The sequence below is a fragment of the Crocodylus porosus genome, unplaced genomic scaffold, assembly GCF_001723895.1.
Source record: "Crocodylus porosus isolate Cpor-Errol unplaced genomic scaffold, CroPor_comp1, whole genome shotgun sequence".
Taxonomy (NCBI): domain Eukaryota; kingdom Metazoa; phylum Chordata; order Crocodylia; family Crocodylidae; genus Crocodylus; species Crocodylus porosus.
This window is the reverse complement of record NW_017728950.1, coordinates 67,911,168-67,934,944: the sequence shown is the minus strand read 5'-3', so window position 1 is coordinate 67,934,944 and position 23,777 is coordinate 67,911,168. Positions and strand designations below refer to the sequence as shown.

Below are 23,777 nucleotides of genomic sequence, written 5' to 3'. Positions count from 1 at the left end.
CCAGTCCCTGCCCCCCCAGGCCTTGCTGGGCAGCTCCTGCAGGCCAGGGGGTTGGGGGACGCCAGCCCCCCCGCGGGCTCTGTCTGGGTGGAGGCCTCAGACAAGCCCCGGGAAGGCCGCGCCCCCCGGGCAGGGGCCCTGGCAGCACTCCTTGTTGACACCATCGTAGGAGTTCCTAGCTGAGTTTCTAGCTGAGTTTGGGTCCTCTGCCCCGTGCTAGCAGGAGTCAACCTGTGGGCCCCTCCTGCTCTCCCTCCGGCGCGAACGCCGGCGCTCTCTTACAGACTGTGCCTGTTTGCATGCTCTGTTCGTGCGGCTCCCTACCGGCTTAGCTAAGAGGGATCCGGGCGGCTTCCCCTCCAGATCTGGCTCAGCTGCGTCGGTCCCTCTGCCCCACTTACCTTAGAGGGATCAGCTGCTGCTGCCCCCGCTGCTGCTCTTGCCTCCGTTCCGGGTCAGGTAAGGGGGCACACGTGTGTCTTACACGTGTGTCCTTCCTCTCCCCTCTGCTCCTAGCTCCCGAGTTCTTTCATAGTTATTACACTTGGCTCTCTGTTTCATGTGCAGCTCCATTCCTTTAGCCTCAAAAAGACTCCTTTCCTTTGTTAAAAATAAAAAATTTGCAAACCTGATTTTATTCAGTTGGGTAACAAATTGCTTTCTGGCAGGTCCCTGGCATTCTAAGTTTTGACTTGAAGTGAGTTGTAATTGCAATGATTTTTCCTTGAGTCCAGTGCTGAGCACCAATGTGATATGATCAGATTGTTTATTTTAAGTAAACTAAGGCTCCTGGCATATGTTACACTTAAGATATGATTAACCAGTTAATCACATCTTAAAACAGGGGTGGGCAAAATGTGATCCGTGGGCTGCATGCGGCCCGCCAGGCCATTCTATTCAGCCTGCGGGGCACCTAACAAATTTAGAAAATTAATATTTATCTGCCCCTAGCTGCCTGTCATGTGGCCCTCAATGGCTTGCCAAAACTCAGTATGTGGTCCTCCACCCAAAATAATTGCCCACCCCTGTCTTAAGGTGTTACTTGGCCACATGTTCAATCAATTACTGGCATGTTAAAACAAGGAATAAACCACAAAGTTATTACACAAAAAATGTACAACTTTGTGCTTGGTTCCTATCATGTCATTACTTCAATGTGTGGCCTGACTGAGACTTCCAACTGTAGGGCCTGTCCCTGTGGCTAGGCAACCTGTCATCTGATGGGGCTCCCAGGTGCGGGAGCTTGCTACTTGCTGGTACAGGAGGACCTCAGGATCATGATCCCAGGCTCCCACTGCACCAGCAGTAAAGTGTGATGGAATCTGAAGGGGGATCCCACAGTCATGCCTCCTGCCATACATGTATGGCATGGCAGGAAGTCTGATTGTGGGGATCGTATATCAGATCCCATTACGCCTTTACTTATATGTCTGCCTAAGAATGTAACCCATGGTTCAAATTGGGTCAAAATATTCATGTGTATGTGTGTATTTGTGTATAAAAATATAATATTTGTAATCGATTTCTATAATATAACATTGCTTAAAATGAGGGAAGTGCTCACAGTTGAAGAATGGAGTTTTTTTTTCTTTTAAGTTTAAATATATTGAGATTTTGTTTATGTTGACATTTCTTTTTAAAACTGGCTTCCCAGAACTAGTTATTTGGAAGCTGTGATATGTAATGATCAATATTATAACAAAGTCAAGTCATATGTAACTTCAAATTCTCTAATATTCTGTGTAGTCTACATTTTTATGTTCCTCATTGTAATACAAATTAACAACAAAAACTGAAACAATTATTGAATAATGTATTATCTTCTTTTTGCTGGAAATATTTTTTAATGAACTATAAAAAACATTTCTCTCCCTTCCTCTCCCTCTCTCTGTCTTTTAAGAATATGTTGCCTCCTCTGATGAGGATTCCTGTAGCTGCTGCTGTTTGGAGAGTACAACTGCTCCTACTAATGTTATGAGTAGGGTCTCTGGATGACTATTCATTAGAATAACAAACAAGCAATTGCTAATTTAAAGTCTTCAATAGAAGATATTTTTTAAAATAGGTATTACTAGACTCTGTTTTCCCATATCAGGGAGGAAAGGACGGACAGAAGTAGAATAGCCGATGTATGGGTCATCGTATTCCCCCTCCCCAAGAAAAATGGCTATAAATGACAGAAACCATTGTATAGGATATGTAGTAAATATGTAACAAATGTGTATATAAATCTTCACAAAGAGCATCACATGTGATAAGAAAGACTATGTTCAGTAACAGTTCAAGCATTAAAATTGTATCTCATGCTGAAGTTTAGATTTGTACCAAGTTTTTTTTAATATATATATATAGTGTGTGTGTATATGTACAGATTGATTGATTTAGTGAGTGAGTGATTGAACAAACAGCTTTTTGTTTGGTATATTTGAAGATGAATCTAATGGACCATTTTCCTTCTGCTTCATGCTGATACCCACTGCTATGAGAGGTCTGAAAATGTATGAACAACTGAAAGATTTTTAATAGTGATTCTGTATTATGGTAAACATTGTTTATTGCTTGAGTGAATGGGAAGCCTAAAACCCAACTGAAATGTATTTACTCCTAACCAACCAGCCAAAAGTTTTCTTCCTTTCTATCTTGATGCTTTTTGGTGTGCATTTATGAGTTTTTAACTGGAAAGTATTTGTTGGCATAGGTATAGCTTTGTTTCACCATGTAGCTTCAACACTGAATGATAGAAAAACACTAATTGGGAAACAACAGAGAAATCCAAGGCCTGCTCTTTCCTTTTTAGAATGGAAAGTTCTTTCCTTTTTAGAACTGAAGACAAATGAAATATAACTAAACTAGAGAACCTTTGGGCTAGGGACAGAAATTACACATAAACCAGTATAAGTGATCAGAAAGCGGTTCAAATCTGTAACACACCAGAAGTTCAGTGCATGTAAACTGCTTTCAAAATAGCTGAAACCAGTTAAAGATAGACCTGGATGGATGTAGTATCAGGCTTAACTGATTTAGGTTAACTTGGTTTATTGAACTTCTATCCCAGATCCCCTCTAGATTCAGATTAACTCATAGTCCCCCAGCTTCCCTGCAAACTACCCCTCACAGGCTGGGTGGACTAGCACCCCTTGGCTTCTGGTCTGACCCAGAGCAGGCATCTGGCTGCATTTCTAGAATCAAAAGTGAATGTATTCATTTGTTTATCAAGTCAAACTGCATATCTTAGACTAACCTGCAAAGATTGAATCAATATAGCCTTGGGTGTTTTGACTGTTTGTATTTAGCCTAGAGGCAAGAACTGAAAGAAGTTTGCTTTGCATCTGTAAACCCTTTTCTTGCAGGCTATTCACAGCCATTGCTTACCCAGAGCCAGGGACAGAGATTTGATCCCCTTACAAAACTACAGGGTATTATGAAAACTTTTCTTGTATAGGTTGAGAAATAATCCTTTAATTGCTTATTGATTTTTAAATTTGCATGGACCTGTATGCATTGCTTATTCATTCTACTTCATTAAAAGTAAATGTTGACTTTTTATTGATGCACTTATTCCTGTATACTCAATAATTTTCACTGATATGGTTCACAAGCATTATTCACTCTGAGCTTTTACTGTGTTGTCTTGTAGGCACAGGAGAAAGTGGAAAAAGTACCTTTATTAAACAGATGAGGATTATTCATGGATCAGGTTACACGGAAGAGGACAGGAAAAGCTTCACAAAACTGGTTTATCAAAACATATTTACTGCCATGCAAGCTATGATCAGAGCCATGGATACACTAAAGATACAGTATACTTCTGCAGAGAACAAGGTAAGAAAGCAAACAGAAAATACACCTATGTCACCTTGTATAACTGCAGGTTGGGGATGAATGGACTGTAGTTATATAACTTACAAAAAATGAGAAGTACCTTCCTGGAGCCTTAAAATCTAATACGTTGCAGGAGATTTCCTATCCTGCAGATTGAATTGCATTGAATGACACAGATTTCCTATTTGAAACTGTCCTGGAGAAAGAGAATTTTAAGGCTACAGTGCATCTGGTCATATGTTTTATTTATTGTCTGATATTTTCTTACCCACATTAGAGTTAAACTGGGAATTTCAATAACACATAGATAGACCCAGCTTCCTAATAAAGGAACCAACTAATTTGGAATACGTAAGGAAAGACGCAGCTGCACCAACTACTGCTGTTTTGAAATATACCACTCATTAATTGTCACAATATGCCATTGACTTCAACATTTCCATCCATACTGTTTCAACTTGTTTGGCACTGTTGGCCAAGGATACTACATGAGCATGAGGTATGAGATAAGCGATCTTAACTGGGATCTGAGGCTGCAGGGTGTCTTCAGTAACTACTTTTAATTTGAAAGCATGACATCTGTCCTAGATTCATCTTTTGTTTTTAGGACTTACAATTACATAAATCGTGTGTGTGTGTGTGTGTGTGTGTGTGTGTGAGAGAGAAATCACTAGCATCCTCTCTGAGGAATATTTTTGAAATGTAGCCTGTTTTTTTAGATTTGCTGTCCTGTAAAATGTTTTCTGCATGAACTTGAGCAAGTAGCATAGAATGAATTGCTGGGCTTTGTTTGATTATCTTCTGGGGAAGCTTTCATTCATATAGCTAAAGCTCTGTTGTTGAGATAATGAAGATGTGTGAGAGCAGATTCAAACCCGAAATAAAATTTGTATGAATTGTGTTTAGGGTTTCTTTGGTAGCAAACCACTGTCAAGGAAAGAAACAGCTGATACCTTCTTTGAAGCAAAATAAGTCCTTTAGTTCAGGAGAGCATAAACAATTAAGTTGAAATTTGGTTTGCTTGATTTTTTTTTTAATGGTTTAAAAAGTATATTTAATTTTTTTTCAGAGTAAAGAAAAGAGTATTAGGAGTTTTTTTGTAAAGGTAAAATAGAGGATTTGGGGAAATATAAAGAGCAAGCCTTGAACTTGTCACTTACTTCAGAAGGAAAAGAAAGATGCCTGTATGGCCTGAAGCACAGAATTGAGAGAACTGAGATAATATGAGGGTCATGTTTCCTACCCAATGTAAGCATTATGTTAACATTTGTAAAACCCCATAACACCCTCAAAAAGAAACAACTAGCAAAAATGGAGACAATAGGTTTGTGAAGGGGATTTTTTTTGTCTTTTTGACACCCAGGTTTGTTCCTGTCAGGAAAAGTGATGATGCCAGAATATCTTTGTGGGAATTCATGTTGATAGTGTTTCATTGGGCTGTAGGTCACTTTAGTAACAGCCAAGTACTGTGGGCTCTGAAACTGAGCTGAAATGTTTCCATCAGAAGCATTGGGCTGGCCCTATTGTGCTCCTAGTGGTAGCTATGCAATTACACCGTCTTCAGATTAAACTCCAAATGTTGCTGTGTAACCACATTTTTAATGCTGTCTTTCACTTCCTTCCTTCACTTGTCTGAAGGCAGAATTTTAGCCCGTTAATTCTTTGCTAATTGTGAAACTGTGGTAGAACAAATCCAGCTTCACTTTAATTCCAGGTTTAGCTTGCAGGGATGTCATTTAGAAAGACAAAATTTATTTCCGTATATACTGAAACAGGAGTTGTTGAGGGACAATAAGTTGTGAAAAAAAAACATTGTGAGAGGTACCAGTCAGTTTGTAGGAGGGAAGTGCATTTAATATCTAGATGAAAATGATGTGAAGTGTTATAATCAGATCTAAAACAGCCTTTTATCAAAGGTTTCTGAGCACTTTACAAAGAGCAGTTAAGCCTCAGAACTCTACTGATAAATATTGCACCCATTTCATCGATAAATACATTGAAGAAAAATGAGGATGTGCCTTATTCTTAATCATCAGTGTAGTTATAGCTGTGTATAAAAGCAAAGTATATGGCAAGATCTCCATGCCTTTCTTGGTCGTCAGCTTCCCTAAGTCTTCCCTTTTACACAAAGGGTCCTCCTCTTCTTTACTATTCATTCCATCCAGGAAGAGCACACACCAACTGCAGATACCGCCTCAGCCTGACAAAAGGCATTTATACCCAAAAACTTGCTAAGAATTTTTCTAAGTATTTGAGTTGATCTAATAAAAGATATCAGATTTACCCAAATAACCTTGTCTGCCTATGTCCTTAGACCAACACGGCTATAACCTACACCTCCCTTCCAGCTTTCTTTGTCTCCTCACTGTTCTTCCAGTATCCAGGTCAGTATTTGACCAATGCCTAATTCAGGGATTGTCCTGAAAGCACTGTGATTTCTGAGAGTGATTTTTCTGGACACTGGCTTAGAACTGTTGCATAGCTCTCTACTTCATGTGTTCTGCACTCTGCTAAAAACATGCTTTACCATAAAGATAACTACAAAAATCTGAACATTACAGATGGATGGAATGTGCCGAGGGTCCTTTAGCTTTTACCCACAAACTTTGCACATGCCCCTATGCTACAGCTGGAAGGGGATTTTACCCAAATGATGCTTCTGTGTGGGTATGTCTGGTCCTTGTTTTCTTCTATTCTAGTCCAAGTGTTCACCTAGTATATGATTCACCTAGTGTAGTAACTGTTTTCATGAGCCCTTTCCTTTACAGTCACTGCTGGGCTTTGTTTTAAATTTTGTTAGTTCATTCTGTGACACAGAGGCAATGTGCATTGAACATTAAGATTCATGGGACTTTTGGACTGCACTTCTGCCTTTAGGTAAAAGTTATTTTTTCATTTAAATCTTGAAAAAGACAATCCATGTGTTTTTGTGCGTACATTTTGATGAACATGTTAAGTTATTTTAGGTAAAACATTTATATTTGACTCCTTTTGGAAGGGAGAGAGGACCCTGTTTTAAACTAATATTTTTAAATGTTAACTTTACTTAAAATAGTATGCTATGTACTAGAGATGAATCATGTATCGCTGGATTTTTTTGTCCTTGCTCTCTTCAACAAATTGCTTTACTTAGTTAATTTTATCACAGCTTTTCATTGGTGTGAAGAAAGAATGTGTTATGAATGTTTTTTTGTTTTTTAAGACTTCTTTTTATGGTTGATATATATTTTGGGATAATTTTAGTATTGTTTAAAGTAGTATTAAGAAACAAAACTATGGCTTCAAATAAGTAATGGGTTTATTTGATTTTTTCTACATCATAGCTGCTGAAAATATGTTAACTTACTGCACATGTACCTTGAGATTGAACTTTGCTAGGATATAAAGTAGGAGTAACTAAAGCTGAATCCCCTTTTTGGTTCTCAGTTATAGGAAAGTGCCACGTGTGAAGCCCATTGTATTCTCTGTAGTAAAGCAGCTGAGTCATCCAACATCTGTTTCTACAAACATCTGCTCTTACCACAAATTAATAGGGATAGGCTCAGAACAAATCATAGTTAGTGGAAGTCTGCTCCTTCGGGAAATGGCAGGTTAGTGAGGATGGTAAGGGAAGTGAATGCATGAGGAAGAGGATGTGTGAGGTGATGGTAAAGAATGAACGAGTAGATGAGTGGGTGAGAAAGAGCTACATTTGAAGGAGGAGGGAAAAAATGGGAAGAGGGAAAGTAACTAGTAGTAAACTTCATGTGAAGGGGGAAAAAGTAAGAACACTGGAAACCTAAGAAGATGGAAGAAAAGAAAAAAAAACCAAAACACCAGGATAGAAAGCAGTCTTTGGAATACAAAAGACCACAAGTGCTAGTGTGGCATAAATTTCTGGTACTTATTCCTGATTACATGTGTTTGAAGACTACTTTAATATTTGTCCCAGGACAAAACTGGACACAGGACAAAACTGTGGAGGAGTCGAAGTTAACAAATACTTACCTTAATCTGCAGAGGATATTCCTTCATACTTCTTGCTTTCTATACCTGGCCCCAAGGAAGAAAAATCTTTTTTCCCCATAAGTCTTTCTTCCTGTTTTCAGCTGGGATAATATTCAGACAGTTTTGAAATTATGTATTTTTAAAAACTCATGCTGTTGGATAGCCCACAACCTTCTTACATGGCATCCTGGGAAGAGGCTCAGGAAGAGGAATTCAGTTCTCCTGTTGTGGTTTTTCATATGTCGTGGGTAAGAGAGAGAACATGTATGAAATTAACAAGAGAGCTTTTGTATACCATGAAGAAATTATTATATTTTTTAAGTAAGAGGGAAAATACCGTAGAGCAGCAGGGCCCAACCTTTTGGCAGGTGTGCCACAAATTAAGCCCTGTATTCTCCCTAAGTGCCGGTCCAGTCCCTTTCCCCTGCCTGATCTCTACTTTCTGCTCCTTGCCCTGTGGTCCCTGCCCTATCTGCTGCTGTACTGCCTGTTCTCTCCCCAGTCTGCTGTGCCATACGTACGCAGGCTGTTGGTGCCTCTCTTGGCACGTGTATTGTAGACTGGCTGTCCCTGTTATATGATGGAAACAGATATCACCTTTGTGTTGTCATAAAAATGTTTACAGTGGCCAAAGGCCAAGCAAACAGATATCCATGCCCCTTGTCATGCTACAAATGGCCAAATTTTGTTGGTGTGACAAAGGTAGTAATAGTTTCTTCCATTTTATTGTGGCATATGTCTGGTTGCTTTATGGCGTGAAAGTGAGGGCTGCCCACACTCTCCAGCCATGCTAGGCAGGCTCTCCTGGGTCTTAAGGGGCCCAATCCTGCATGGGTGGTCCCAGAAGCTCATGTCCCACTTTCCTTTCTTACAAAGATGTTCCTCAGGCAATCTCTGGGGTGTATTTCTGAAGAGGAACCCATGCTTCCCCTGCTTGCAGAGATTGCCTCAGCAATTCCCTGTAGCATGTCTCTGTAAACAGGGAAAGCTCACGTTCCCTGCACCCTGAGAAATCTATGAGGTGTGTCTAAGTGGGAAATATGATGCTTGCCGTCCTGCAGGTTCAGGCCCCCGGCCAATGCAGCACAATGGGCAACGTGTGCTTCACTCAATGAAGCAGATTAGCTACAGCCTGCTACATGTGATCTGCTTCATTTGGTGGCATCTGTTTATGCTCATGAGGGCATCTACATGAGACATGGTACTTCACAGCTGCCTAGTTCACTGTGACGTAAGCATATTCATCTATACATGCATGCACTTACAGTGCACTAACAACCCTTAAATCACAATTAAATTTCCTACCTGCAAATGCAGGTAGCAAATTTAAGCGTGATTAGTCGCTGCATAGTAACGCATGTGTAGACACAAACTGGCAGTAAATTTGCTGCTGGGTCTGCCCAGCCACTAGGGGGCCGGCCTGAGGCCAGCCCCAGGGCTGCAGCCTAGGAGCCTCTCCTGCTCCAGGGCTGGGATGCCTCTATGGCAACCCCGTCTGCAGGCTGTGGACCCGCCTGTGGACATTTTATGCCCTGGGGCACACACCACAGGGAGCCCGAGGGCACTGTAGGCCCTGTGTGTCCCCTTGGGCAGGCCACAGCCCTGGTGTGCCTGCCTCTCACCACCCCAGCAGTGCTGTCTGGCACTGAGCTGCCACACAGCTGCCAGGATACTGCCATCAGGGCACGTGGGTGCTGAACAGGGCTGCAGGCTGCTGCAGCCCCTGGCCAGCCCTGTCAGCTCTAGGGCTTTCTGCAGGCCAGCACCACCTCCCTGTTGCACACCTCAAGCAGCCTGCCCTGTGCCTGCAGGTGCTGTGGGGCATAGCCTCTGCCACACAGCTGCCAGTCCTTTGCTGTGCCTCTGCAGTGGATCCTGCTGGCAACTGCCTAGGACCAGCAAGAGAAGGCAAGCTGTGTGGGGTCCCAGAGAGCCAGAAAAGGATGCAGCATGGCATCCTCCTTCCCATCCAGGCCTGGCACTGCCCATGTGCACATTGCCATTCTAGTGCCCTGGGACCCAGGCCACAACCATGCAGTCTATACCAGCATGGGCAGCCTGCTGGAGCCCCCACCCTGTCCTGGCACCTCTGTTGATATGTCAGCAGAGGAGGGACCTTTGGGTGTTCAGCATCCCATCCCACCCAGCTCCTCAGCTGCTCCCTGCACCAACAGCTCAGGAAGACCTGCTGCAGCAGCTGCCCAGCCCCAGGGCCAGCCATGAAGAATAGCCAGCCATGTCACTGCTGGCCATCAGCAATGCCAGCTCCTCCCCTTGGGTGGCCTCTGGCCTGCACGCCGCATCATGTCAGCTGAGGACACTGGATGCAGCCTCACGCCTTTGCTTCTGGGAGGACCAAACTGAACTGACAGCCACACCAGTCCCAAACATGTGGTAAGCCCCACACTGGGAGAGAGGGCCCTTGCCATCCCAGTCCCTGCCTGGCCTGCTCACACTCCCCTGGCCCCAGGTTGCCCCCTGCAGAGAGGTGGGACACAGTGCATAACTTAACTACTCATCTTGTGTCCCTGCAGCTAGGCAGGCATGAGTCTTTCACATCCTGAGGAAGATGTCGATGCCAGCTGCAATCACCTCCTCAGCAGCAGGGGGTAGGGATGTGTAGTGTTGCCACAGGTATCCCTCCAGGCAGCGATAGAGGTTGCAGGGCAGCCCGGGCCCCCACACTGTCAGAGCTGAAGGCCCCATACCAGGAACACCCCCAGCCTTATGGGCAATGCGTGCCTCCTACCTCCCCTTCAGCACACCCCAAGCCTTGCAGTTGTCCCTGGACGTTATTAGGTCCCTCACCCTCTAGCGCCCTCTCTGGCACCTCTGGGCTTGTCACGCCCTGGTGCCCCTCTCTGGCACCCTTGGGCTTGCTACACACCTGGCGCCCCTGGTCTTGTCACACCCTGACACCCCTCTCAGGCGTTCCTAGACTTATTATGCACCTGGTGCCACTTCCCCGCCCCCTCTGGGGCCTACGCCGCACTTCCCCACCCCCTCTGGGGCCTACGCCGCACTTCCCCACCCCCTCTGGGGCTTCCAGTGGTTGGGGCTCAGGCAGCCTTAGCCTAATGTGGCCCCCAGACCCGCCTTCTCAGGCCTAGCTCACACGCTTCCCACACTTGGGGCTCAGGTGGCCCATAGCCATGCCTGGCCCCTGACCCTTCATCTGGGTCGTATCCCCCACTGGGCAGAATACTGCCCCCTTACGGGGCTAGAGTCACAACACCCCACAACATCACGCCTCTCCCTGGCGCTCACCCTTAGTGCCAGCTCCGGCACCAATCACTGTGCCGCCCTGGCACCGCTCTCTGTGCCCTTGCTGGGCACCGGGAAACCCCAAACTACTGGGGAGCCCCCATGAGGCCTCCTCGCACCCCTACAGCCTCACCCAGTCCTCCGGTATAACAATAACTCAACCACGGCTGCAACATATACAACAAGGTGCCTCCAGGCTCATAGCATAAACTTCAAGCCACCCTGGCTCCCAACCATACCTCCCTTAGGGTTTGCACTCTCCTGCATCATTGCAGCCAGTCAGCAAGTTCAGGCTGCAACCCTCGACTCAGCCTGCTCAGCTCTCCCACAGAGCTCAAGCTCCTGCTCCTGCAGCTGCCAGAAGGGAACTGCCCCCTAGGCTCCGGCCTGGGCTGTTTATAAAGGCCCGGCCCTGTCCCCTTCTGGCCACATGACCTGCCTGGTTGCCCCAGTAACCGGCACCTGAGCTGCCCTGATAATTGGCAGCTCTCCTTAATTTCTCTCCAGGCATGGGGCACCCTAGTGCCCCCGTGACACTGAGGTGTGGAAGAAGGTAGCATGGGTCTGGTGGGAGGATGACTTAGCCCACTAATACAAGTGGCAGCAGGAGGCCATTGCCTAGGAGGAGGTGTTCCAGGCTGAGCTCTGGGCCCTGAGGCAGGAACAGATGCAGGTCTTCTGGGATCAAAATATGATCTTTTGCCAGGCCATGCAGGCCCTGGACGATGACCGCTGGACCCTGGACACCATCCTGGGCCTGGTGGCTTGGTTCATGCCTGCTGCTGCCTGTCCCTAGCAACATCCTGCAGTAGACCCCTGCCTGGGCCTGGGAGGAGGTCCTTTGCTATCTCCGGCCACCAGGAGCCACTGGCCTGGCCCCCATCCTGGGTCCACTGCTACCCACCTGGGCCCAGGCCCACCCTGGCTTCACATGGACATGGGGCCAGAGCTGCTTGGAGCAGCGTGCCAGAATTGGACGTTGGCCCTGATGGGCCTGGTCTCTGGCAGCTGGGAGGGGAGCTGCCCACCCTGGATGAGCACCAGGTGCCATCACCCTTGGATGAGCATGCTGCAGTTGCTGCAGCTTACAGACCTGCAGGAAAAAGGCCAGAGGGCAGGGTGGTGGCTGTCTGTCCCAGGGCTCTGTCCCCTAGGTGCGCCCACCCCATGGCTCCCCACTCCTGGACTCCACAAAATACACACCTTGTACATAGTTTCCAGGGGGAAGGTTTTTTATTGTTTGAGGGTGGGGTGGGTGGTGGAGGGGGGTTGTATGTGAGGGAAATAAAAACTTGTTCTTCTGCCATGTGTCGGCAGTGAGCGTGGTGCAGGGGGGTGGGGCATGGGCAGCGCTGCAGGTGGGCTAGATCTGAGAGTGCAGGAGGAGGTGGTCGGCTAGGGCCTCCCATGCCTGGTGCATTGACCTTCACTGGTGGGTTTGCAGCTCTCCTGGGGCCTGGGCACAGGGTTCCTGCTGGGGCCAGGAGGGCCATCACCATGGCTAACAGGAGTGCAGGGCACTGGTCGTCACTGCCAGGGGCAAGGGCAGGAGCTGGAGCAGTAGGGTGCTGGTTGTCACTGCCAAGGGTGGGGGTGGAGCAGCCATGACACAGGGAGGCAGAGTGGGCAAGGAGGGAGCTGCCTCTACACGGGACACAATGCTCCTGGGCAGGGGAGGATCTGGCCAGAGAGCAGAAAGCAGGGCTGGCTTCTACAAATGGGTGTCAGGAGCTGGCAGCTGCAGCCAGAGTCTGGAGCTCCCCCCAGTAGCCACAGGGGTGCATTGCAGGGCTGCAGGGACCCGTCAGTAAGTCTGCTTCCTAATCCCCAGATGTTTAGACACCTACCCAAAAACCCTTACTGGGTGCATCTATACATGGCCTTGGCTCCCTGGTCAAGGGCATGGGGTTTGGAAAGAGCTGTAGGGGAGTGGCAGGTCCCAGCCCCCTGCCCTGATCCACTAGCAGGGTAGCTAGCAGCTAGCTAGGTGCCCCACCAGCAGATTAGGGCAGGAGGCTGGGACCTACCCCACCCCTGCATCTCTTTCCAAGCCCTGTGCCTAGATCACACGACTGGGGCATGGAGCTGGGACCTTCCCCTAACTGGGACAGTTCCCAGCCAGCCCTGGGCTGTGTAGGGAAGTCTGCAGATGCAGCCTGGAGCTAGATGGGGACTGCCTGAAACAGGATGGTCTCCATCCACCTCCAGGCTGCATTGCTTTCCCACACAGCCTGGGGCTGGCTGGGAGCTGTCCTAGTCAGGGGCAGGTCCCAGCCAGCTTCGGGCTGGGCAGGGAACTGTTACCAGGCGGGGAGCTCCCAGCCCCTGCTCTGTGATTGCAATTGCAGTTGCAGAGCAGGGGTGGGAACAAGCTCCCTGCCTGTTCCCAGCCCCACCTCCATGATTGCAGAGACCAGGATCTCCCAGCCCAAGCCACACAACTGTGGAGTTCAGGCAGGGAGACAAGGATCTCCCATCCAGAACCCTGCACCTGCAGAGCTTAGGTTGGGAGATAAGGCTCTCCCAGGCCCCACTCTGTGATTGTGATCTAGGAGCAAGGGGCTTGGAGCTCTCTGCTGCTGGGGCAGGGGGACATAGTTTCCACCTGGGCTCCTGTGGCAGATCCTGCCCTGGCCTAGGGGCAGGGAGCTATCACCCACCACCTGGTGACTGACATCTACCCAAGTGCTGTGGCACCATTACTAATGCTGAGTAAATTTGCTACTTACTTTTGCTACTTTCCCAAAACAGTATTAGGGAAGTTTACTGTGAAGTAAGCATGTGAAGTAAGCATGTGCAGGTGTAATCGCACATGCTTACTTCACAGTAAATTATGCTAGTGCAAAGTTAAGCATCTTGTGTAGACACATGCACTATTCAATAGCTTACTGCACAGTAAATCTAGGCTGGAGTAAATGCATGTGTAGATGCATCCATAGAGAACTATATTTCAGAATGGGCAACTTCACATTAGTCACCCACAAAGTCTAAAAGCAGGCAAGTCTATATGTTTGCTTGTAAAAAGTATTGGAAAATTGTTTTCATCCATTTTTAGATATTCTTCCTCCTTGTGAACTTAAAATTCAAACATTTTACTTTAATATTAGCAAAGGAAGTTCATGAAGAAATTGTTGGTATTAGTTTGACTCAATTGAAAAACTGCAGTTGCCAAACATGAAATTTACAGGTTAAGAAACAGGGTAAGTGTTTGTTTTGTTACTGCGAGGAAACAGAATTTGAAAGAAGAAATGCTGAGATCTGACTTGAAAGTTAGGCACAAAATGGATCATAACCTGTTCCCCCTAAGTGGTTTTAGATGACTACGTTCAATTTTATTTCACCTTGCTATATATGTATTATAGTTCTAATTTATTTATATATTATATAGTATACGCATATATTATATATTACATATACAATATAATTATATATGCAATATAATATATACATAACTTAAACATAATTGATTAGAGTGTAGGGTAGTTTTTTTTACCCCAGTCTGGACCATTGAGTAAGTATTGTCTGTTATAACACCACTGATTTTTTTTTTTTTTTTAATGGCACCAGTAGATAAGATGGGAAACATTGAAATTCAGTCCTCCATTGCTTGTATATTATGCATCTCAATAGAGAAATGGGCATTTTTTTTACTTATCTGATGCTTTATTTTAACATTGATTTGATTGTGTAAAATTTGCTTTAGATTTTTTGAGAACTCTTTAATTCTAAAAGAGAAAAATAATTCTGGAAGAAAAAAGATGAAAAACATTTTTTATTTTTAAAAGTGGCATATATTTCATTGTGCTGACAGGTGAAAGAGGATTGGGATTTTAGCAGCTTTATGGAATAGTCCTGGATGCATTTCTGCATACTTCATGGCTCTCCCTGCCCCTGAGAGAATTGTTCAGAAAATGATGGCCTCCAGCATAAAACATATAGCTAGAACCAAACATTTCCAAGGAGGCTGTTATTGTTGTGTTAATTAATTAATTAATTTATTGATATTGCTGTTTTGGTTTCTTTCAGTTCTGTAAAAACAGAAATAAGCTGTTAATTTTATGCCTCTTTATCTTGCTACTTTTCTGAAGGAAAATGGGCAGCTTTTTATGCTGCTGTAATTAAATCTTTTAATGACCAAGACACACATGAAAGGCAGATGTCAAAGTAATAGCATCTTCCACAAATAAGTTGCGTTATAAGACAGTTCTTAAACTGAATTTACTAGCCAGATGTTTTCCATGCATTTGAAAACACATTAAGTTCACAGAATGCTTTAGTTAGTATGGGACGATGTTAGTTTGGCTGCATTTTTACTTGTGCTAGTGTGGCAGTCTTTGAACAATCATTTCATAGCGTTTTGCATCCTGCCAAGGCCGCTGTCTTAGTTTAGTTTAGTGTCCTAGACTGTACTGTCTTCCGTTTTGGACTGTCTTCCATTTTCAAATGTTTGGGTGCATCCAGATGAGCGCTCACATGTGCTTTGCAATGTCTGAAAGGTTTTTGAGGCAGTGTAAAATGCACATGATGCAAATGAAAAGGTTGTCCATGCTGCAAATATGCAGTGTAGAGCCAAAATTAATTACTGGGAAATCCCAGTATATAAGAAAAACAGTTTAAAACAAAAGCAGGGCAGCGCATGGGGCTGCAGTGTGCACTGTCCGAAACAAGAGCCATACTCCATCTGCTGGCCAGGCTCCACACACTTGGATCACCACCGCTGCAGTCCCAGGGGGCCCCAGGTAAGGCTCCTGGGGCCAGCCCAGGTGCTGGCCTCAACCTTCCTTAACCCACCTGGGGCAATCTGCTACACACCAGAGCCTGCATGCAAAGGCATCCTCTGGGGACAAGTAGCAGCGGCACATCTGTGTGCCACTGCTGTTTGTCCTTGGGGAAATGCATGTGTTCACTCATCTGGACATGTTCTTGGTGTGCAGGCAGGATGGACCTTTTAATGTTGCATCTCCTGGTGTCTGCATCATTGCACTGCAACACTAAACTGTGCCTTGTGCATTACAGCACTACACTGTGTCTTATGGGCATACTTGAAACTGGACAGAGGTTCTGATATTTTTATCTTCTGGGAAGAGAAGTGTCAGGAAAGCTTTGTGAAGCAGTGCTGGTCAGAAGAAGATTCTGAAGCTATTGGTGAAGGAATAGCAAAGAGGTCATGCCGGGCACCTGGCAGTTCTGGTTCATGAGAGTCTGAGAGGAGGAAACTGCTCATGACACCTGCAATGCTATGAAAAGCTAGATAAGATTGTACCTGGCCACTATCGATCCACACTTTTTACTGTGGACAGTGCAGAAGTGAATGAGGACACTGACACTGGGACCTACTGTAACTGTGAGGAGTGCTCATATATTGAACAGGATATCTTCCCAAGACACTGCAGCAGACTGGAAGTGCCTTTTGATACTTGGAAATTCTGCAGCCACTGGTGATTATCTCATGTCTGCAGCATGATCCTTTAATAGCAGTCAGTGATTGTTGATCTAACAAGTGGTCCTGCACTAGCAGCCAGTCAGTGTATTGCCACTGTCTCATCTGCTACCACTGGCTCAGCAGCTGCCAAAAGTGGTCAACTATCAAAGCTGAAACTCTTAGTGGCAAGATGCCACACACATATCTACCACCTTTTGCTGCAGTGTCTAGGAGAGTTGCAGTTGGAACCTTATTTTGTCTGTGCCAGATGTTAATAATTTGAAAGTGGTTCTGGCCAGGCAAAAACAAATTAGGATGGCAGGAAGGGAATTGCAGAAATTTGTAAGGTGGCCCACGGTACAGTTGCTTCTAGCTGGCTTCTCCAATTTATCCTTGCAATGTGCAGTGGGAAAAAAAATCGTATAATGCATAGAACCAGGACAAGCTGTCTTGCAATACCTGCTTGAATGCTGAGTGATTAGTGTAGAGAAAACCCATGTTGTATGAGGGGAAAAAACTGTGCAGACTTCAATAGGGCTGCAGCTGGCTGGCTGGACACAACTCTCATAAATCGCCAAATTTGCAGCACGTAAACTCCCATGTAGATAAGGCCTAGGACTTCGACTTTCTAACTCATGGTGCTTGTCATTGAACTGCTTAGGATTGTGTAGTTAGGCCAGATGTAAAATAGGGACGATAATGCTTTCCCACCTTCCATAAAGTATTTTGAGATCCACATGCCCCACTATTCTGATGGGACAGGAGGAGTGCAGAGAAATTCAGTGATTTGCTTGGTTTAGGTGACACAACTCTGTGGAAACAGCCTTCTTTCTATGACTACCCCAGCTGCTCCAGGTTAGGGTAGGGCTGGGCCCAAAAACTGAGAGAAGGAATCCTGTCTGTGCTGTATTCTCAGTAAGTGCCCCTGGTGCACTAGAAGGAAGGAGGAAGCCCCAGGAACCAAGAAAAAGGCTGACTGGAAGGAGGAAAAATAGGACACTGGGATGAAATCTGAGAGGAAGGCTATAGAGGAGGAAGAGGAGAAAAACTTGGAATTGTGGAAAGACTGGGAATGACTGAGTAAGAGAATGGGATAGAGAGCTAGGGTAAATACTGGGATTAGCTGATCAAGGAAGCTGGGAGCCAAGGAAGATGAAAACGAGCTGGGATTTTATAGCATCTGTTATGCTCCAACTCTACATAGTTTACAGCAGTGTAAAACTGTTAGACCAAAGCTACAAACTACAAAAAGACTATTGTTGTGACAGAAAAGATTGTAGCTAAGTCAACAAAGGATTCCCCAGTGAGGATACAGTTATGCCAAGTTGGCATCTGGTGGTTTGGCCCTTGTCTAGATTACAAAGCTCTGCCTGCAGGGCTATGTCAGATAGAGCTGTGAGAAAATCTGATACAGCTTTGCTGGCACAGTCCCATGTCAGAGTGCAGCCCTGCTGGCATGGGGAGAGCTCCGGTTATTAGGAGGAAGTTTGTATAGCTCTGACAGCAAGAAAAACTCTTTATTCCAGTAAGGCTGCATCTACAGCAAGGGGTCCAGCAGTCTGGGTGCTACCACTCCAGATTTTAGCAAGAACACCCCTGTGGTATAAACATAATATTTTAGCTTAGTGTATTTGGGAAGGTGGCATAACAGCAGCGCCACTATAGTGAATATTAGCCAATTGCCCGTCAAGAATGATGGGCGGGGGGGAGGGGGACAGGCGGAGATGGAGCACTGCCATCCACCACCCTGCACTGCCATTGCCTCCCAGGAGCAGGGGAGAAGGGAAGCTTGCCCTGCCATTCCCTCCATCCCCCTCTTCCAGCACCCTGTGCTGCTGCCACCTTGAGTGCTGCTGGCCTTGCCCCGCCCTTGCCTGGCTCCTTGGAGGTGGCAGAGCTCTGCCGTGATGGCGGGGATGGAGCTCCGCCATGACAGTGGTGCTGGCCTTGCTCCCCCTGCTCCATCCCCTCTGTCCCCGCTGTCATGGCAGCACCCCACACTCTGATTTGTTGTTTCAATAACCATTCAGAGTGCTCCAAGAGCATTACAGACAGACCAACTAAGTCCTTTATTATATAAGAATTATTATATAAGAATAGGTAAACCTTTAGATGTTGTGCATAGTAGCTCTGGTTTCAAAAGGTCTTAAGGGTAGTTAAGCCACTTGTCTTCCCTGAGCAGCTGAACCTGCACTGTTTTACCCCTGACAGACGTTGCATTTATTGTGTGTTTATCCTGTGACTTGCATGCTAAATTGTAACATGTTCAACCAATGTATCATGCAGTAAAATGGCAAACCAACCACAAAGATATTCCACAATGCCTTTAAAGCCCTGTCATGTTGCAATGCCAGGATGCAAAAATGGGCTGTGTAGCCTGGCATAAGAGACCAGTTCCTAATGCTGGGCTGGACAATAAGGCTCTAAAATTGCCAGCATATGTGGAGCCTGGGTTTGAGATTCTGGGCTCCACACATGCCAGGACTTTTAAAGCCTCAGGGGACTGTCCCTGGTGCTGAGTTGCACAACTCAGCTATAAACCTCTGGGCAAGCATGATAGGATCTGAGGAATTTCGTCTCAGATCCCCAAAACTGCATAACCTGCCACGCATGTCTGGCATGGCAGGACACTTGATTTTGGGGGTCTGGGATAAAATTAGTCAGATCCCAATCTCACAACTAAGTTGACATCTGCCAGCAGCCTCTGACATCTGAGATCATGATGTGTGTTTGCTTTTCTACATAACAATGTACATTCAGAATTTGATACATAAGTAACTGAAGCCCAGGGGGTTATGTATTAATACCCTCAGGCTCTGTTATTCCTATTTTGTTTCATACAACTGCTGATGACAGTGCAGCTTATTCATATTTTAACTTTTCCTGAGGATAAGAGGGCAGTGTGTGATTGCATTGTGAAACTGGGAAAGAGCTGCATGATCAGTAGTATGAAATTTAGAGGAGATGACATGCTGGAGATCAGTTTTACAGCTTTGAAATTCCAACTTCTTTTTCTCTAGTTTACTTTTACCACACAGATTTACACTTTTTGCGTTGAAAACATACAAAAGCCAGCATTATTCTTACCAAGCTGCATTCTACAAGGAAAAGCTAGTGAAGAAATAATTTTAATAAAAATCCTTGTTAAATAGTGAACCCTGCTAGGTTTATAATAAATCTGACATTTAAAGCATGCTGGTACTTTGCATGAGATCAAACAGGATGATTCACAATTTGAAATGTTTGTATATTGCTACCTAAAAGATAACAAAACTGAAGTGGAAGGCTGGCTGGTTTCCTAGAGGGCCACAGCATACAATCACTTTCCAAACCATTAACAGGGCTCTGGCAGACATTAATTTGATTGGGATCTGATCCTGGATTCCAAAAACCATGTATTCTGGTATGCCATTCTCTGGTGCTGATCTGTACTGTGCGCCTTTCAAGGGTCAGGGGGCATCTGTGTCCTAGATCCAGGAGTTGCCCCCTGCCCAGCTGGCTGTGTTCTGGACCCAGGGGCAGCCTGGGCCTGGCACAAAGGCTGTCTGTGCAGCCCAACTACATGCATACCCCTTGAACTTGCCAGCTGGTGTAGAGAGCTCCAAATCCAGGAGTAGCTCCTCATCTTGAGTTGTCCCCTTCCCCCTGGCTGGTATAGGCAAAGGGTGCACATGTAGCTGGTCTGCATGTGGGGACAGATTCCTAGTCAGGGAGCAGCTCCCCAGTCTCAGGATCCTGCCCTGCATGTTTATGCCATATGTTCAAATTTAAGTGCAGTGCAAACTAACCACAAAGAAGTTCCTTGGTAAATATGGAATATCTTTGGCCCCTAGTAGACATTACATTTATGGCACAATTAACATATTAATCGCACCATAAATTGCAACGTGTCACACATTCAGTGAATTTATGGCATGATAAAATAACAAACCCGCAACAAAAATGTATCGCATGTAAAGAGAATGTCTTTGTGGCTTGTTTACATTACACTCTTTTATGAATATATGGCATGCTGGACTTTTAAATGTCCCCCTGTAGACTCAGCCTGGGCAGAGAGATTTCAAAGCCATGCTATGCAGGCTGATGCAGGGTCCATGGCAAGAGCAGCTGGGGACGTGACCTCCCCAGTGACCAGCTGCACACACCCCATTGTGGAATTTGTGGGGACAAGGCTCATGGAGCTGAACACTGGGGAGCTCCCCAGTCTCTTGCGCTATGTTCCACATTGTGGAGTGCATGCAATTGGGCTGGGGATCCTGGGTCTGAAACTCCTTACCCCTCAACTGCCCACTTCCACTGTGACTTTGGATCCAAGGGCTGCACCTCGCCTACTCCGTGGAGTCTTCTTTGAGTCCCAGCTCTGAGACTTGGGGCTGCTCCACAACCAATCGACAGAGATAGCCTCTGTTCCCAGACCCAGGACCTAGAGCTGCTCCCCTTTGTTGAAAGGTGCTCTGGTGTAGCCTTGCACTGGGGAATTGATATCTCTCTTCCACCCCTGAGATCCAAAAAAATGGCACATCTGGTATGGTAGGACTCACAATTTTTGTTATTGGACATAAAATTCCTGAGATCCCAATTGTCTAATCATTTAATGTCTGCCAGGACCCTTTTTGGCTGGTTTGCGATTTTATCACACAATAAATTGTTTGAACATGTGGCACGTTGCAATTTATGGTGCATCTTAACATTGTTGTGAACCTAACTTGAGGTTTCTGAAAATGTTGGGCTGAAAATTCCTATACATTTAAAGAATTCTTTGATATGGGAAGTCCCCCTTTGAACATGGAAGCCTAACTGAGACACTGAGATGACTGTATAACGGAGAATAAGTGTTGATTAATCAAATACATTGTTGGCTTACCTGTCTACATATTACAGAGTTGTGGCCAACGTGTTAAAAAGGACTTCCAATGCCTGTGGACTTCACAGATTAAAAGCTCCATGTAGAAGAGCTGTAGTTACAAAAGCAGTAGTCAAGGAATATGACCTGGAGTCATATGTCAGTATCTATGTTCTATGTTGTTTCCATATCTGTATGGCTTCATCATGCACTCTGACAAGCTTGGGAATCCTACTGTGCTCTCTGGCATACTTTCATGACTGATCCATTACAGTTGTGACATGCTTTCACATGCACCCGAGCTCTTGCACATAGTCATAGATTGGAGACTGCAGTACTTCATTCATGCATACAAACCAGGTTTGGACCCTAGCATACTGTCCTGTACCCACACACAACTGAGGGATGTGCCAGACAGGCAGTGTCCGCTGTGAAGAGAAACTTTTTGTAGAAGAGGAGAAAGCTCCCAAACTGTGCCTGGAAGAAATGTTCTAGCATGCAGAGAAGGGCCTCAGAACAGTGTGGTTAAGTCAGGGAGTGAAAAAGGAGCCCAAAGTTTAGTACTGCACTGGTCAGCTTTCTCCAAAGGGCTCTAAAGTGCTGTACCTATTTGTTCACATCAACATATGGCTGCGGGTCCAGCTGGCATTTACAGATCTACTTCCTCGTAGCTGCCTGTCATAGTGAGAGATACCCAACCAAAACACTCTAGAGACAATGGAGCTGATGTCACTCCAATCTCAGGACTTGAAACACAGGCTAGATCTTCTAATTAGAGAAGAGAGAGTGGGGCTGTCTCTGAAATGTGTTGTGGAGAACTGATATATGTCTGTGCTGGCATCTGTGAGAACTGAGTATGAAGAAGTAGCTACCCTGCTGAATTGCATATGACATCTGGGAAATTTAGATGTAGGTGTGGGAGTTGGGTGCCTAAATACCTCTGAAAACAGGGATGTCAAGTTCACTCCAGGCCTCAGGTTGAATGGAGACAACAGCAGCTCCTTGTGGGCTGAATCTATACCTGGCAGTGGCAGGCCCAATGGCAGAGGCAGTTCTGATGGTGGTGGTTGGGCCAGCAACAGAAGCAGTGGGACAAGTGGGTCCAGCCAGGTCCAACAGCACCCAATAGTCCTGGACTCTGTGGCAGACCTGGCTCCCTTTTGGTTCCATCCCTGAATTTATAGTCCTAGTGGGATTAATAGAGTTGCTCACAATAACCATTATCATAGAAGTAGGGTCGGAAGGGTCCTTGTAGATCTTCAAGTCTGACCCCCCGCCTGGGCGGGAGAAACGACTGGACTCAAATGAGTCCAGCCAGGTAGTCATCAAGCTTCTTCTTAAAGATCCCCAGGGTAGGAGCCAGCACCACTTCCCTAGGAAGTTGGGTCCAGATCCTAGCTGCCCTAACTGAAGTAGTTCTTGCAGATGTCTAATCTAAACCTGCTCTCTAATAATTTGTGTCCATTGTTCCTTGTCATGCCAGGGGGCACTAGGGGAAACAGTGTCTCCCCTAAACCCTTCTGGTCCCCCCTAGTGAGTTTATAGACAGTCACTAGGTCCCCCCTCAGCCTTCTCTTGTGAAGGCTGAACAGGTTTAGGTTCTGCAGTCTTTCAATGTAGGATCTGCCCTGTAGTCCCTGGATCATGCGGGTGGCCATCCTCTGGACCCTTTCAGTGTTGTCCACATCCCTCCTGAAATGGGGCGCACAGAACTGGACACAGTACTCCAGCTGTGGCCTGACCAGCGTTGCATACATTGACTGAATGTAGTTTATTTTTCAGAAGTTAGACTGAGTAGGTAGATAGGGTATGTTACAAAACATCTTGCAGCAAGAGCTGTCCACAAAATATTTGTTAAAGAGACATCTATTTAGAATGGTGGCCACTAGGCCTGTGTGAAGTGGCTAGGATTTGCTTCGGATTCAGTTGATTCAGTGGACAGTGATATGATTTGGTGATTCAAAGCACTGTCCTGAATCGATTTGGTCAAATCTGATTCGGAGATGCAGCTGCCGCTGAATCTCTGAATTGCCCAGGCCCATCCCTTGCCTGCTGTCCCATCTCAGCAGTGGTTGCCCCAGCTCCCGGCCCTTTTAAAAAATAAAGCTTGACTCACTGGGTGCTGCCAGGTGCGTGGGAGGGTGTTTCCTGCTGCCCCCCACTGCTCCACGCTCCATGGGGGGCTCTACATGAGACCCCTGACCTCCCCCGCTCCCCCAGTTCCTCCTCCCCATGGCTGCCCCACCTGCCCCAGCTCCGGCCCTTTAAGAAAAAACAAAACAAAGCCCCCTGGACTCACCATTCCTGCTTGATGGGTGGTGATCCCTGCTGCTGTCCGCTGCCTCACGCCATGTGGGGGGCTCTGCATGAGCCCTCCGAAGCCCTGACGTCACTGCAGAGCCAGTGAGTACTGGAGTTTTTCTGGTTTTGTTTTTTTTC

At 46.0% G+C, this 23,777-nt stretch overlaps 1 protein-coding gene across 1 annotated transcript in view; it reads left to right on the top strand.

Moving 5' to 3' along the window:
• The window catches only part of GNA14 (G protein subunit alpha 14), a 133,566-nt gene that overhangs the window by 54,428 nt on the left and 55,361 nt on the right, over nucleotides 1–23,777 (top strand). The window contains exon 2 of the mRNA XM_019555362.1: nucleotides 3,638–3,822. Coding sequence (XP_019410907.1) covers nucleotides 3,676–3,822 — 147 coding nt within the window. The 5' untranslated portion in view covers nucleotides 3,638–3,675. The remainder of the gene's footprint in view (nucleotides 1–3,637; nucleotides 3,823–23,777) is intronic.